Here is a 17,490-nt window from a genome sequence, read left to right on the forward strand (position 1 = left end):
TATAAGTGAGAAATGTGGTATTTGATTTTCTGATTTCACATTAGCTTGCTTAGGATAATGGTTTCCAGCTACATCTGTGTTGCTACGAAGAACATGATTTTGTTCTTTTTTATTAGCCTCTTACATAGCATAATGCTTTCAAATATACTACAGTGTTCATTCATGTTGTGGTGTGTATCAGTACTTCATTCTTTTTTATGACTTAGTGATATTCCATTTTATGTGTTTACCACAATTTATTTGTTTGTCCATGACGCACATTTGATATATTAACAAATGAACAACTGAAGTTTAGTTTTCACTTATGTAGTGAAAAAGCAGTGGTCTAGAGTTAGATACTTGGATCTGTTCCCTCCTCAGCTGGTTGTTATCCATCTGTGAGCTTTAAAATACTGTTCTTGGAATTTCAGTGTGCCTGGGCTGTAAAGGTGGCAGTATGAATTTTGAAGATTTTGAAATGTTTTCTCCAGATGGATTTCACCAGTATGTCTTATTATTCCCCTGCTCAAAATCCTGTTGCTTCTTTAAAAAGACTAACCTTAGGCTTTATTCCATGTTAGCTCTGGTTTAATTCTTCATCCTTGTAACCTGTTGACATTCTCTGCATTTGAGCCCAAGTAGACCACTTACTATTATGAAACACATGCAATTTTCTTCTTTAGTCCAGATATCCATAGCATTTTATTGGTCTCTGTTTTATGAAATTTTATTTTACTCCATTGTGCAGAGGAGGTATCAGAATTTAGTTATTTCTATCTAAGGTACTGAAAGAGAAAAATAGCAATTCAGTTGTTGGATAATAAAGGAGGTTGAAGAAGAAGATTGTATTTTTCTCCATCTTGTGTGTATAGCATGTGGTGCAGTTCTAAGCAGAGTAGAAAAATGCTTTTTTGATTGACTAAAATTTTTCCTATGCATGAACACAAGGAGTCTTTTCTTTTTGCTTAAATGTGGACTTTAACCAGTTTCTTCAAGTGAAGTTAAGTGACAGAGAAGAAGGAAAAGTGAGACTATGTATAGCCACAATTCTCATATTAATTAATCTGTTTGGTTTATACATTATTTAGTTCCACTTAAATTCCTTTTATCATTGTTTCAGTTTTATGTTGTGACTGAGCAATTAATATTTAAGCTATTCTGTGAATCAAGAGTGAAGTAAAAGTAAACTCTTCTCAGAATTTGAAATTTATAGGTGGGTATATAATAGTGAACATAGATGAGATATTTGTATCCTTTTAAAATTTACCGTTGTCTTGGAGAAGGCATCAGTATACTTGAATTATATTGAGTTAATTTGAGGATCATTCTAGTTTTTTAGCAGATTTATCTCATTTTAAGCACTGAGAATAAAGTTTGAGTTACCGGATATGCAATCAGGGTCTTTCAGTGATCTTAAGTCAGCAATATTTTTCATCCTTAAAGACATAAATATGTCAATGTTCACAGAAACAAAAAGAAACAGTTTGGATTCTTCTGATTGATGATGATTATTTTCAGATCAAGTCAAAATACAATGATAATTGCCTTAAGACCATTGTTATTGATATCTCTTAAATTGTTTTCTTTTTTTTCTCCCCGTTAGGGAGAGGAATCAAATGAGTCTGCAGAATCTAGCAGTAATTGGGAAAAGCAGGAAAGTATTGTACTGAAATTGCAAAAGGAATTTCCCAATTTTGATAAGCAGGTGAGTAGTCGTGTATGAAAATTTAATAAGTGTGTACTAAGTGTTTTTATTATAAAATAGTGTTAAGAGTTCAACCACATAAAAGCTTAGGGTGAGTTTTGTATTCTTCTAATTAAATGTTCTCGTTTTATCAGTGTTATAAAGTATTTTCATACTGTTTATTTATGTTGTTTATTTACCTTGTTTACTGTAGTATCTATACTGTATCCCTAAGTCATTAAAAAATAACTGTAATAAAAATTTTGAACTCATTTATAACATGTAAGACATCTAGAAAGTCATCTGTAACCCTGCCCCCATGAAGTAACTGCTTAGTTTTTTTCATGTTCTCATTCTTGAAATTTCTTACAAGAATTTAAAAAGTATTCCATTTCAGTGTCTTAATATTTCATAAGCTTTCTACTACTTCCCAGATAGTGAGAATATTTTCAGAGTCATTAAAAAAAAAGACTCATGCCACGCATCCTGTTGCTAAAAGGCCCTCTGTTTAATCCCATGATCATATATAGAAGCACATATTTGTTTAGCATTTAGAGTACATTTACACTTGCACTGATTTATTTGAGTATATATGTTCAGATAGTACATCTACTAAATTCTGAGGAGCTGAATGCAAAATCTTGTTGCAATATTGGTTCTTTACCTTTGTTGAAACTACATGTTTTGAAGTTAGCAGTTTGTAAAGGCCTAGCTACATATTGAAATTTCATTTTTAATTGAGAAAACATTTCTTGATCTCTAGTGTTCACAGTACTTCATAGTGAGCATTAGAAATGCAAAAAAATGTCAAGTTTTCTTTCCTTTGAAGACTATTGTGTATTTGTGGAGGTGAAATTACACAGAAAGCATTTGTAAAGCAGTGTAAAAACAAGTGCAAAATAATCAGATATGAATTCTCTGTTTTCAGGTGATTAACTTATTTTTAAAAGAGCATAGACGTTTTCTGCAAGTTGCTAATTTGAGATTTTTAACAAAAAGATCAATGACTTATTTCTAGGAACTTAGAGAAGTACTCAAGGAACATGAATGGATGTACACAGAAGCTTTAGAATCTCTAAAAGTGTTTGCAGAAGACCAAGGTAATTATTCTGGGTCATAGAAAATACGTACTTCTCATTATAGTCTGTATTTTAGTATATAAGAAAATGGTATATAAGAAAAGCTATTAGCTGTTAATCAGAGGGTGGGATTGCAAAAGATGTTGAAAGTAATGATGTAAAAACATTCTTTAACAACCAGTTTTTAAATGTTTTGACCTGCCTGTTCTTTATCATAGTGTAAAACAAAACAATAAATATCTTTTTCTATTTGTTCAGTCTTTCTTAATAGTTAAGGCTACTTTTAAATTGCCATGTTTTATTGAGTGTAAAATAACCTTTTTAACAACTGTCAGGATGGATCTTGTGATTGGTGATATCATATCATTACTGTAATGTGGATGTCTTAGCCTATACTTGCACAGATATCAAAAGCACTAGCATCAAAAACTTAAGGGTATCATAGGCATGAACACATTTTGGAACACTCTTAATTGTAGGAACCAAATGATAGAGGAGAGGTGGTAAGGAAGAGTTGAGTCATACATGTTTAGTAACATACCTAAGGAAGAATCAAGTAGACTAGCTCTTCATAGTTGCAAAGCCAGCATGGTAGCTTTAGGTGTTTTGGTTTGGGGTTTTTTTTTTTTTTTTTTTTTTATGTTTTAAAAGGCTATACTACCAATACTGTTGATGGCACAGAAAATGATATTCTGTGGCAAAAAGAAAGCCACCAAATGTGAGTTTGAAAAATGAGTCAGAAGAGCCATGTTATGAATGTGAAAACATTTGAGGAATACTTTAGCCAATTCATTTTGCTTATTTTTTATAAATGCACAAAAATAAAGGTATGATAATCTGTGTAACTCTAATAGCTTTCTGAGTAAGTAAAAATTTCTGAATAAAGTATTGTATTATAGATTGGTGCATGTTTTCTCACTGGTACATAAAATAATGGTGTACCTTCATTCACAGGCATCTTAGAATTCTGTAAACTGATAATCAGTGATAAAGTAGTGGGGCTTTTTGATAATACTGTATTTGAATAATATTTTTTTTTTTTTTATTTTTTTTGAGATGGAGTCTTGCTCTGTCACCCAGGCTGGAGTGCAGTGGCACAGTCTCGGCTCACTGCAACCTCCACCTCCCAGGTTCAAGCGATTCTCCTGCCTCAGCCTTCTGAGTAGCTGGGATTACAGGCATGCACCACCATGCCTGGCTAATTTTTATATTTTTAGTAGAGACAGGGTTTCACCATGTTGGTCAGGCTGGTCTCAAACTCCTGACCTTGTGATCTGCCCGCCTCGGCCTCCCAAAGTGCTGGGATTACAGGCGTGAGCCACCATGCCCAGCCTATTTGAATAATTTTTTAAGTAACGATGAAACTTAGAATATTGAAGATAGTATTGGAAAATTATGGATAGTTGAAACATATACACTTTTTATTAGTAAGCTTTATAGTAGTGTAAGCATCATTCTGCTATATTCTTCAGTGTTGGCATAGTTGAGTGGGGCTGCTAGGAATAGCTGAGACATCATACAGATATGCAGCTGCCATTTGTGTTCTCAGGACCTTTGTTAGAAAATAGAGATTTATATTTAATTCATTTTAAAAACAAGTTATCACCTGCTTTTGAAACAATTGTTTAACTTCAAATTCTACTTAAGTATTTTTAAAGTGTATCAAATTTAACAATAAATTGTGGTTGAATTCTTCTGTATTCAAAAGGAATAGGTAAATGTTTTAAGTTTTTATTTGAAGTCTATCTTTATATTTATGTATTTCTAATTTAGTTACTGTTTTTGTCTTTTATATACAGATATGCAATATGCATCACAAAGTGAGGTTCCAAATGGAAAAGAAGTTTCTTCAAGAAGTCAAAATTACCCTAAAAATGCAACTAAAACAAAATTAAAACAGAAATTTTCAATGAAAGCACAAAATGGCTTTAACAAGAAACGTAAAAAAAATGTTTTTAATCCAAAGAGAGTTGTTGAAGACTCTGAATATGATTCAGGTTCTGATGTCGGTAGTTCACTAGATGAGGACTATAGTAGTGGTGAAGAAGTGATGGAGGATGGCTATAAAGGTAAAATTCTTCACTTCCTTCAAGATGCTTCAATTGGTGAACTTACTTTGATTCCTCAGTGTTCTCAGAAAAAGGCTCAGAAGATAACAGAACTCCGGCCCTTTAATAGTTGGGAGGCTCTGGTAAGGCTTTATTCTTTTTTTCCCCTTGTATGTGTGTGTGTATTTAATTCACAGTACCGGTTATAGTCAAGTTGTCTTCAGCCCAGGTAAGCATAGATGGGTGGCCTTATCCTGTGTGAAGTCAAACATTACTTTCATTGTAAGCCAATAGTATTTCAAATAGTGTCATATGACCTAATTTTGAATGAATTAAGGGGTGATTTTCCTGAAAAAACCCAAGCTGATTGGCTGGGAATACTGTCACTCATTCCTTTGCATAGAAACTTCGTTCATTTCACTGCAGAAGAAGAAATTAGAGCTTACATTTAGGAAGGAGTTGTTTGCTAGCCTGTTCTGATCTGTTACTGCTGAGACACCATGCAGAAAGCAAGAATGTGGCAGAAATTTTACTACAACTACTTGAAGAGCAATAGCAACGGCCAGGGGAGCTCCATGATTCAAAATGCCAGCCTAAGTGTTTTATGCTTCACCACAAAAGAAGCAATTGTTTATTTTCTTTTTTTCTTCTAAAAGTAACAGCTCAGTCTCTAACATGTTTTTGTTGGTTAAGCAACGCGGCCATTTTATGGAGTGTAGCAGGCTGCAGCGTTTTTAATTGGAAAGATAGAAAAATTTCTGGAAGCCTGTAATTCAAGCGTTAGGTGAAGGGAAGGCATAAGCACTGGTAAGTACACTTTGCATGATCATTTTCTGGAATTTGACTTTCTATAAACAGGTTTTATACAGAATACCTGCATTTTGAGTTTTATGAATGCCAACAGTCATCAAATCTTATTCATACAAATAAATATAAGAACTCTTAAATTTTGCTTCAACCCTTACGTAGGCTTTTATAGCAGGAATTGTATATAGGCCTGTTGTAAAAGCAATATGGATGATTTTTTACAGCTTTAAAAGATGCAGCGACTCTTGATGCTTTATAAAATTTTTTAGGAAGTTTTATTCCCTAAGTTAGGGAGCAAAGTTGCTTTTGTGGTTAATTTTATACTTGAAACAAATCTAAATGAGCATTAAATACCCTGATAAGTGTCTTGAAGTGGCAGTAGGGGAGAGTCCCTGAACAATGGTTGTAAATGCATTTTTTTAAATTAAAATATTTGAAAAATACAGAAACAACATTAATAATATTCCATAGCTTTAAAAAATAATAATAAAACCATTCGTTTTGCCTGAAGCCTTTGCTTTTCCAGAGAACATCTGTCAAAGCAGGCCCTTTCAAAACTTGTTTGGCTTTGCCTGAGTGATTTATTTGTTAAAGTATGTGCTGAAGGGCTTTCTTGTTCTTCTTTTCTTCCTTTTCTTCTTTCTTTTAATCTTTAATGGTCTCTTATGTTGTTGCAGAGTTGGGTTGCTCAGGCTTGTTGAGATTCTAATTTATTTAATAAGATATGCAATTATCTGCACTAGTTTGTTTAGTTGCTGTAAATACTTGCCCGAATATCTTATAGTAAAAGTAAATTATACAATTTTACCAGAGGTATATGTGCCAGATGTTTTTAAAAAATATTCAGCAACTTAACATGTAGAAAGCATATTTCCCCTACTAATTAATCAGCAGAGTTTAAATTAGTCTTGACATGAATTTGGAGATTATGCATTACTTACTTAAACCTCGTAACATCTTGCCCCTTTCTAAAAGTTGAACATAAAGACTATATTGTTTGTTCTAACCATCCATCCAAATGTGAAATATTTTATGTAACAGTCTAAACGTATCTGAAAAGTAAACTTTCTACTTGAGTTCAGTGAATACAGTGCTTTGCTGTCCTTAGCAAAGTAGGTGAATGAGCTTTTTCAAATTAATAGTGTAAATTAGCAAGTAAATATATATATGCTTTAAATTTTAATTTGCTTAGAACTTTGAGCTCCTACTTTAAAAACCTGTAGAATTTTAAATGTGATTTATTTATAGAGTACTTTTTTAGCCCAAACCCTACCCTAGAGCAGATTTAATATCTTAATAAAATTATCAAAAGTCAATATTATGCATATTTTTTAGTTAAAAGCTATATAATTTGCTTCTTCCCTGTTAATCAGTGAGGTTTGATAATGTACCTCTAAACAACTTCAAAAGGAAACAAAAGCCAAAAAAATTGTTTTGTGTTGATAGCTGCCGTATTTAGAAATTTCTGTGAGAATTAGTTGAGGTTTTAATCATATTGCTCAGTCATATTTTAATGAAAATTACAAGGTATTAAATATATTAAGAGCAACCTGCTAACAAATAGTCTGCTCTTTCTTGAAATCATTGTTTAATCTTACTTAGTCTTAAGAATTGGGGAATTTCTGTTTACAAACTGTAAAGTTCATAAATATTTCATTAAAAAATGCATACTTGAGCCCATGAATAAAGTACATATATACAATAGTAATTTTTGTTAAAAGTGAGGTTTCTTTAACGTTGGTGATTATTAAATGATTAAATGTAATCATTAGTAGTTCATTGTCTTATTATAAAAGTAATTTGAATGTGAAAATTATATTGTGCCTTTTAAAACAACATTTGAAAAGTTGTAGATCATTGGGTTGTTTTCAAGGTAGTAGACATATAAATGTAATGTAAGTGTAGTAGATATATATAAAATGTAAGTATAATATACTTATTAATACCACCTACTTGGTAATCTAATTACAGTAAGTTTAGAGGTTACTACCTTTCTATACTACTATGACTTATTTGTCAGATAATTATGCTTTTTGAAGCTAAAATACTCTTAAGATATTTTAGTCACCTTCATTTTACATGAGGAAAATTTGATTTTTTTTAAAGTATATTACCTAAAAGGATATTTATGCTTCAGCTTTATAATCATTTATTCTATGAGTCAAAATTTAAATATTGTTTTTAAATTTTTCTTCATAATTTTTTCCATTTTACTTACAGTTTTTCTGCATAATAGCAGTAATGTAGGTGCCTATTGTGAGAACACCTCATCATTAAATCAAGTAGGGTTCAGAAATATAGCAAGCCAAAAATGTCATTAGTTTAAAAACTTGTACTGTTATTGTGGTAAAATTGGAATTTTTATTGCCAAATTTCACACATTTGATGGCATCAGTTCACCATCCACTTACTGGATTTTTGTCTAGCCTTGCGCACAGTAGGGAGGGTATATTATTATGTCTGTGAAAAATATTACTCTGTTGCATCTTTATATGTTAATCAGAGTAGTAATGTTTTTATGCTGACCAATGCGACATGCATCAGTAACTCAACCTGAAAACTTTCATATATGCATCTACTTTGTTAACATTTAGATCAGTGTAGATCCAGTTTTCCTTGGCTGATAACCAAGCAACTCAGGTTTAGTCCATGTCACACACTGTGCTCCTCATTGTGTTACTCTCATCTACTAGACTGTGGATTTTCTTTTTTGGTTTTTGTTTTGTTTTGTTTTGAGACAGAGTTTCGCTCTTGTCACTTAGGCTGGAGTGCAGTGGTATGATCTCAGCTCACTGCAACCTCCACCTCCCGGGTTCAAGCGATTCTCCTGCCTCAGCCTCCCTAGTCGCTGGGATTACAGGTGCCCGCCACCACACCTGGCCAATTTTTATATTTTTAGTAGAGATGGAGTTTCACCATGTTGGCCAGGCTGGGCTGGAACTGCTGACCTCAGGTGATCCACCTCTCCAAGTGCTGGGGTTACAGGCGTGAGCCACTGCATCTGGTCCTTTGCTTTGTTTAACTGGTGATTTCTGTAAAATACCTGGCCTAAATTGGCCACTTAAAGCATGGTAATACATATTTCTTCCTTCTGAATAAGGTGGCACCAGTGAATTTATTTGTAAGATTACTATATATTCAGGCTTTGTTTTAATTTGTGTAAGTTTGATAAGTTTGTATTAAAAAAAACTGCAAGTACATTTTGAGTACTTTGTAGGCTGCTGCCAGGTATTTATAATAACGAATAAGCTTGGGATTCTGTCCTCGGGGCTGTCTTTTGGTAAGTGGGGATTTAATGATTTGAAAATTAAATCTGCTTTTAAACAGTTTCCTCCTTCCTATGGAAATTCAAAAATATCTGTACAGTAAGAGTGACACACTGTGGCAAGAGAGTGATACTTCAGATGCTGACTGTTTTTGAAAGAAAAAAGTCCTTTGAGTAGTCACTTGAGTTTTTAATGAAGAGATATGATTGGGGCCATATTGATGAGTTTTTTTCATGTAATTATTCAGGAAGTAACAATTAGCTTTTTAACTTTCTTCCTCCTGAAAAAAAGATTTATCATTTTTTGAGAATGATTTGTTTTACCTAAAATTGAAACAGCATGTGCAGAAATGAAAAAGTAAAGTTTACCCCAAATTCTACCAAAGATACCCACCATTTAAGGTGTTTTGAGCATCATCTGTTTATGTATACGTTTGTATACTTCATACCATGTAAGCAGGATCATCTTTTCTGTGCTTTTCAGTAACTTCAGATTTACTAGTAGATCCCACATTTATAGGGTACTTTGTATTTCTTAAATCTTTTTTGGGGGAAAGTTAAGTAACTTACAGGATTAAGTGATTTTTGTGTTCAGAAAACAGTAACATGGTGGCAGTAGAGTGTTCTTACATCTTTCCTTAAGTGAGAGCCCCTCTTTCCCCCTCCCCAAATTGTTTCTTTACTTTTTGTTAGTGTTTATACTTTTATTATTTACACATATACTTAGATTAACAAATAATTCTATAGGCTTGTTCTCCGCCCCCCCCCCCCAAAAATCTATATCCACCCTTTTCCCCAGCCTGTTGCCCATGCTGCAGATAACTTCTTTCATGACTTTTTGTCTCATTGTTCTGATCACCTCCATATCTTTATGTAATATAATTATAATGCACTTTTTGTCATTTGTAGGTCTTATCTATCAACTTAATGTTATAGACAATAGGATTTAGCTCTTGCTGTCTACCTCACTTCACATGCCCATTTTCTGTTCCCCAGTTCTATTAATATATGTTAATATGGTAATTTTGAAGATCATTTTTAGTGTCTACATTGTTATGACTATGCAAATGCCTTTCATAGATGAACCATGTGGTATACTACATGATTTTTATTTTTTTCTCATTTTTTTTCCTAGTTGTTATTCGTCTCGGTTTTTCTCTTTGTTTATTTTCCTATATACTTGTCATTAGGTCAACTCTAAAGTCTTTTCCAGTTGCCTAAATTTCCCGTCAGATTTTTTTTTTTCTTTTTCTTTTTTCAGACAGTCTTGCCCTGTCACCCAGGCTGGAGTGCAGTGATGCGATCTCAGCTCACTGCAATCTCTGCCTCCCACGTTCAAGCGATTCTCCTGCCTCACCCTCCTGAGTAGTTGGGATTACAGGCGTCTACCACCACACCCGGTTAATTTTTGTATTTTTAGTAGAGACGGAGTTTCATGATGTTGGCCGGGCTGGTCTTGAACTCCTGACCTCAAGTGATCCGCTCACCTCCACCTCCCAGAGTGCTGGGATTACCTAGGCCTGTCAGATTTTAGACACCTCTGGTAATCTGTCCGTTTCATCTCTTTTAGAAAATCAGGAATCTTATCACCTGCTCTGATTTGGAAGTGGCCTTAGCGTTTCATTTTCCTGTCATCCTGGAGAATCCTTTTGTCTCTCTCATTTTGAGTCTTTTGTTTCTGAATTCAGTGCATGCCACTTTTTTTATTCCATTGGTTTTGTAAGTGCATACTAGGTGATAGATGAATAACATAGTGAAGCTAGATGACCTGATTTTGAATTCTTGTCTGTCATTTTCTAACAGCTTACATATCTGTAAGCAAATATCTGTAAGTGGGGTGTAATTATAGTGCCTGCCTATGGGAAAGTCTAAAAATTAAATGCCATCAGTTGCCTGGCTCTTTAAAAACATTAGCTGCAGATATTCACAATAATTTGCGTTGCAAGTGTTGTGTATATTATTAATGAAATGCTAAGAAACTATTTGTTTTTTCTGTTTGTCCACTAAGTTCTAGCCATATTGAATCAAACTTTCTAAAATCAAACCATTCTTTTTTTGTTGTTGTTAAATATCCATGCCCACCCTATAGCTTTTTAAATCAGATTTATGGCTGGGCTTACGGGCACATTACCCACAATATATTAAGACTAATTGTTTTAGCCTCCCTTGTGATAGTTTGACAAAGTTCATTCCAATGGGATGTGAGCAGTAGTATGTTACAACTTTTGGAAAGTGTTGTTTCTTCCTGCCGGTAGAAGGGTCAATATGATGGTGGATGTTGAGGTTATTGAAGCAACAGAGTTAGAAGAATCCTTAATTTTGGAAGCAACATACCAAATCTGAATCAGTTCCTCAGATTTTTATTTACATGAGAGATTAATAACTTTATTTAAACCCGTGATATTTGGGTTTACTGTCACAGCAGAATCTAATCACAGTAAATTTATTCAATTAAACTCTTTTTCCTTTAAAAAACTGTCTACTGCTGTTTTACATTCGTGGTTAGTGGATTGTTATTAGATAGATCTAAATTCTAAATCAGCAACAGTCATTTTGATCATCTCTAAAGTTGGTTTACTTGTGTGGGAGGGGAGAGGTAGGGAGTGTTAGGGTGTCCTAAGGAGTTGTTCTGAAATTTCAACTTCAAAATAACCAAAAAGTGAAGTTCAGTTAAAAATCTCATAACCAACCCTTAACTGTTAAAGCGTCCTGAAGTAAGAATGACCTTGTACTCCCCTTCATTGCCTCCCCCATTTTGTTATTACAAGAAATTTAAGCACACAGTGTTATAATGAACCCCCATGTGTTTCTTCCATACTCTTGTCCACTTCCTTCCATCATATTATTTTGAAGCACATCTCAGACATCATTTTATCCTTATGATTTTAAATATGTATCTCCTGAAGAAACATTATCTTAAATAATGTTTATTTAAATTAACATTATTTAATGTTAATTAAATTAACATTATTTAATGTTAATTAAATTAACATTAATTAAATATGTATCTCCTGAAGAAGATATAACATTCTTATATCTAACAAAAATCATCAATAATTTCTTAATATCAAAATATTCAGAGTTCAAATTTCCAGTTTTCTCATAAATGCCATAGTATTTGTTCATTTGTTTTATAGTTTGTTAGTTTGAATTAGGATCCAAGTAAGGTCCACTTACTAAGATTGCTTGATAGGTCTTTTAATCTGTAGATTCCTCATCCCTCTCTCTCTCCCCCTTCTGTTTTTCCAGTTTTTGGTAAAGAAACTGGGTCATTTGTTCTATAACTCTCCTGTCTAAACTTTTCTGATTATACCTCCCCAGTATAGTTTAACATGTTCCACTGGACTAGTACTTTCTGTAAAATGATCATTAGAAGGTTAAATGCACCCACCAATATTATTACATAGTTAGTGACGTGTTCTTTCATCAGAAGACAGTAATATCTGATTGTTACTTTTTGTAACATTAGCATCTGTTGATGCTACATGTCTGGATCCATAATTCATTAGCCATTGCAAAATTAATACTTTTTATTATTTTTTTTTTATTTTGAGACAGTCTCTCGCTCTATCACTCAGGCTGGAGTGCAGTTTCGTGATCTTGGCTCACTGCAACCTCTGCCTCCTGGGTTCAAGAAATTCTTGTGCCTCAGCCTCCCGAATAGCTGGGATTACAGGCGTGCACCACCACACCCAGTTAATTTTTGTATTTTTAGTAGAGACAGGGTTCCACTGTGTTGGACTTGAACTCCTGGGGCCTCAAGTGATCCACCTGCCTCGGCCCCAAAAGTGCTGAGATTACAGGCGTGAGCCACCATGCTGGCCTGCAAAAATAATATTTTAATACTGTTATTGCTGCTTCTTGAGGAAGTATCTATAAAAGAACTTCTTATATGTACCACTCTAAATGTTGCTGTTCATATACAAAATTCAGAATAAATGTTTATTATTTCCTTTAATTTTCCAGCTCTCAAAATGATTGGTCACCCCCACCTTTTAACCCTTTCTTGTGGCTTCCAAATGACCATAATTAATTTATGCTCTTAAAAAATAAGTAAAAGGAAGAAAATTTTTTTATGAATAAAAAGACATCAAACTTAAATGTGTAAATTGGTACAGCTTAAGTGAATTTGTGATTTATGTCTGCTGTAATTTTTTTTATATTAGGAAGTTTCAGCTATGAAGGAAATTTTACACTTCAAAAAGCTGTTCAGTGGCAGAAAATATGACAATGACAGATTAGATCACAATATGCTAATTTTTTCAGTTAACCTCTCCTGTAACACAGGTTTTGAAAATATTTGAATAGTACTATATTCTTTTTTAAGTGAAAAAAAACCTGTAATTGCTTTATAAAGATTCAGTGTGCTTCAGCTTCACTTTGAATATATCCACTTAGTATAATCTAACATTGGTTTTCTTAATAATGGTTATGTGACTTAACATGTTAGGAATCTTCACAGTACACATTTTACTTTTTATCTGTTTCTCAGAAAATATTGACTTATTTATCACTAAACTCATAATATGCTTAGGCACTAACCTTCAACAATACAGTAACATCTTTAGATTTCTACCGAATTGTGAATATGTTATTAGATGAATATTTACCTCTCCATGTGTTTCTGGCACACATCTTCAAAGCATAACTATTATGAATAAAATTATACATTTATAACCACTGTGAATAGTTACATATTTAATTACTCAGAACTGTCCATGAGAAATACTATAGAAATTATTTACCATGTTGTGTATTTTATATAAATTCATTATAATTGGTGAAAGATTAAGTTTGTTTGTTTGTTTGTTTGTTTGTTTTTGAGACGGGGTCTCACTCTATCATCCAGGCTAGAATGCAGTGGCGTCTTGGCTCACTGCAACCTCTGACTCCCGGGCTCAAGCCATCGTCCCACCTCAGCCTCCTGAGTAGCTGGGACCACAGGCACGTGCCACCACACCAGCTAATTTTTTGCATTTTTGGTAGAGATGGAGTTCTGCCACGTTGCCCAGGCGGGTCTTGAAATCCTGGGCTCAAACAATGCTCTTGCCTTGGCCTCCCAACATGCTGGGATTATAGGTGTGAGCCACCACAACCGGCCAGTTCATTGTTTTTTGGCAGTTAAAACTTAACACTTTACTTTTTGAAATTATTTCTTCCTTGGCTTCTCTGATACCACATCCTACATTTCTTCTTGCTCTGTCTATTTTTAAATGCTTCTAAGTGTTGATGTTCTTCAAGGTTTTGCTCTCAGTCTTCTAATCTCCAATTTCATGTGCTTTTCCTTAGGTAATCTCAGCATCTTTGACTTTGATGGTCACCTGTGTGGCATCTTTTTCTCCAGCTTACATCTCTTCCCTAAGATACAGATCTTTATTTAACTAACCACTGGCTCTTTCTCGAAAATTTGGTAGCTACCCCAAATTTAATATATCCAGAAACAGACTTCCTTTGCCATCTTGGTAAATTTTAATCTCAGTAGATGGTACCACTAATCTGTTAGCATTGAAGCCAGAAGTCTGGGAGTCAGGCTTAACTCTTCATTCATCTCCCCACACTTAATGGGTTCTACCTCCTAAAGATCGTGAATCTTACTAGTTTCTCCGTGTCCAACACAGACCACTATTGTCTCTCAACTCAAAGCCTTCATAATAGTTTTTTGCTCTCAAGCCTTCTTCACATTACTCTCATAGAGTTCTTTCTAAACAGGAACTCTCTAAAACCCTTCAATAGCTTTTTAATGCCCATAAGTTCAGTTTAGAATGCATCAAAATGATTCATACCCTTACTGCCTTCCTGTTCAGACTTGTCTGTTGCTTCTCTAGGTTCTGACATGTGAATTTATCTTTGCATTAAAACAGTTCTTTTATTATTTCTGGCTTCTTACTCCATAAGGAATTACTAGGTCTTAGATTTTATTAGTCTTTTTGTGATGAGTGCCCATGAACTTTTGTTGTTTCCCTTGTTTATACCAGAGGTTATGCTTGAAATTGTTACTTGTGTTTCCCAATGTTCGTAGACCACAAGGACAGGGGCTGTGTCTATCTCCCAGATAATTCAACAGTTACAGTAATTTCTGTTAAAAAAAAAAAAAAAGAAAGAAAGAAATGGTAGTTGGTTACAGAAAAAAAAAGTGTATTTTGAACTTTTAAGGTCTTAAATTATTTTATTTAGGGAGGTACTAGTTATACAGTGAAAAGGGCATGGACTTTTTCTCTTACCCAGCTTTGTGATGTTGGAAATTGAACCTTAGTTTTTTCATCTAGATTTGGTAGGCTAGTCTTGGTAGTTGTTACGAGGATTTAGTGAGTTACTGAATAAAAGGTATCTAATAGTTACTAGCATATAAATGGCACCTAATGTATGTTCATTCCTTATTTCCTGATTAATTTGTTGGGTTTCTCTCACATTTACATGTATTACACACACATACTACAATCAGCATGAGATTGGTTTATGGCCTATAATTTTTGGTTGCATTTAAAAATAAAAGTATTTTAGCTAAAAGTTCTAATAGAACCTCCTTAAGACACTGATTGTTATCTATACTGCTGCTTATGAATAGATCTTTCCCCTGAAAAGCACAAAGTAGGGGGAGTAGGAGATCATATTGTGATTATGAATTTTGTCCCTGTGAAAAATAAAGAGTAGTATGCAAATAAACTTAGTATTTTACAGTGCCATTTTTGAAGTGCTAAGAATAGATTGGATATTTTGTATATTTCCAAGTTATTCTAGGATAAATATGGAAAATGTATATTGCTATAAACTGTATTTTATTTAATTATCTTAGTATATCCAAAAAGCACTTAATTACTATTGCTTGAGCTTTTTGCTGAACTTAGAAATACTGTGATCACAGTGATTACTTAGAGTTGTTAATGTGATTCTTGTCATAACTTGGAAAAATATGCTAAATAGGATGACATGAATAAAAATCGTGTGCTATTTTCCTAATAGATGGTTTTATTTTAGTTTCCTAGATTTAGTTCTGGCTTATGGGATTTTCATTTTTGCCCCAAGTATTTCAAATAGCTTTTGGGCTTTCTCATCCTTTCCACTAAAAATATTTTTTGTCATGTTTTATAGAATATATATTTTCAGCTATCTATCTGAAAAATTCTAGTTCTGATATAGCTTTTACATATGAAGTATTCAGTGCCTCCTTTTGAAAAATAAATACAACTATATTTTGAAAGAAGTTCTGTGAGTTTTCACAGAGAACCATTTATAGTATTATATTGAAATTGGTTTTTAAAAACCTTATCTAATTATTGAATTGGTCATAGTTAACTTTTGATTCATGTGATATCTCTCCATGTGATAGTCTCTGTTTAGAAGTAAAGTATCAAGTGACAAATAATTAGAGTTTTGAAAACTTGAGGGTCTACACTTTGATGATAGATGTGGAAAAATATCTTTTAAGATTAATCTTAATATGTAATAGTCATAGGAAATGACAAGTAGAGGTGAGAGATCAGATTTGCAGTGACTACATTTGATACTATTACCTTTGGTATTAGGGAAAAGTGATTTTAAGATTTTGAAATGTTTTTAAAAACTTGATAGGAGATAGTAACAATTACTTGTGAATGTTTCTCCTATAAGAGAATAGCTGCCAGGGTCAAAGTAACAAGTGTGGGATTATGCATTTTTTGAGGTAAGATATATTTTACTTTAACATAATGAGTTTGATGTGTGACAGTAGAATATAAAAGTGAAACATGTAGCAACTCAAATATAAACATGAAGAATCAGGTTCTCTTAGTAGTTGACTATAAGCTCATTAAGTAAAAGTTTAAATTAGCAAACTTGTTTTCCTCATAAAGAAATCAGGATTGCCTTTCTCTTTCCTAGATCTGAACTATTCAATTATTTTTCTTTTTATGCTATAGTTCACAAAGATGTCCAAAACTAATGGCTTATCAGAAGATTTGATATGGCACTGTAAAACACTGATCCAAGAAAGAGATGTAGTTATAAGGCTTATGAACAAATGTGAAGACATTTCAAATAAACTGACCAAACAAGTTACCATGCTTACTGGAAATGGAGGTGGATGGAACATAGAACAACCTTCCATTCTAAACCAAAGGTAGTAATCTTTGTTGAATATATTTATTCGTATTTTATCTCAATTATACAAAATATCTGAACTTATTTCTGTATCATGCCTAGAAAGTGATATGGCAACTAGTGGTAGGAGAGAACCCCCAGGTTTTCTGTAATGGCACATAAGTGGACTATGAACTGTTTTTCATTGATTTCCCCCACCCCCAAGTAGGGTATTTTATTCTATCATATCATTATAAATTAAAGGGGGGGATGGTATGATACTATATGACCAGTGTCTTTTTTGCCTCATAACAGGTAATTGTTTATATAATCAGAGAAACTGAAAAAGTGGTTTTAGTTACTCCTATACACAAATTTGATATCCTAAAAAAAGTCAGCTGCTTAATTGCATCAGCGTAAAAACTCCTTTCCTAGCCCATTTTCTTTTTAATCATAAATAAAATGAAATGATATCCCATACTGTGATGAAATGTTTTAAATGATAAGGCCAGCTTTTTAAATCTCCTTTTGGGGTAGAAATACATCAGCAAGGGAAAGGACAGATACTTTGAT

At 33.3% G+C, this 17,490-nt stretch overlaps 1 protein-coding gene across 3 annotated transcripts in view; it reads left to right on the plus strand.

Annotated features, from left to right (window-relative positions):
* The window catches only part of SMARCAD1 (SNF2 related chromatin remodeling ATPase with DExD box 1), an 86,429-nt gene that overhangs the window by 43,367 nt on the left and 25,572 nt on the right, over positions 1 to 17,490 (plus strand). For all 3 annotated transcript variants that reach the window (XM_019025895.4, XM_019025894.4, XM_019025896.4), the window contains exons 7-10: positions 1,583 to 1,684; positions 2,682 to 2,763; positions 4,542 to 4,933; positions 16,758 to 16,957. In XM_019025895.4, the coding sequence (XP_018881440.1) occupies positions 1,583 to 1,684; positions 2,682 to 2,763; positions 4,542 to 4,933; positions 16,758 to 16,957 (776 nt within the window). The remainder of the gene's footprint in view (positions 1 to 1,582; positions 1,685 to 2,681; positions 2,764 to 4,541; positions 4,934 to 16,757; positions 16,958 to 17,490) is intronic.

Source organism: Gorilla gorilla, chromosome 3 (genome assembly GCF_029281585.2).
Source record: "Gorilla gorilla gorilla isolate KB3781 chromosome 3, NHGRI_mGorGor1-v2.1_pri, whole genome shotgun sequence".
NCBI classification, from domain to species: domain Eukaryota; kingdom Metazoa; phylum Chordata; class Mammalia; order Primates; family Hominidae; genus Gorilla; species Gorilla gorilla.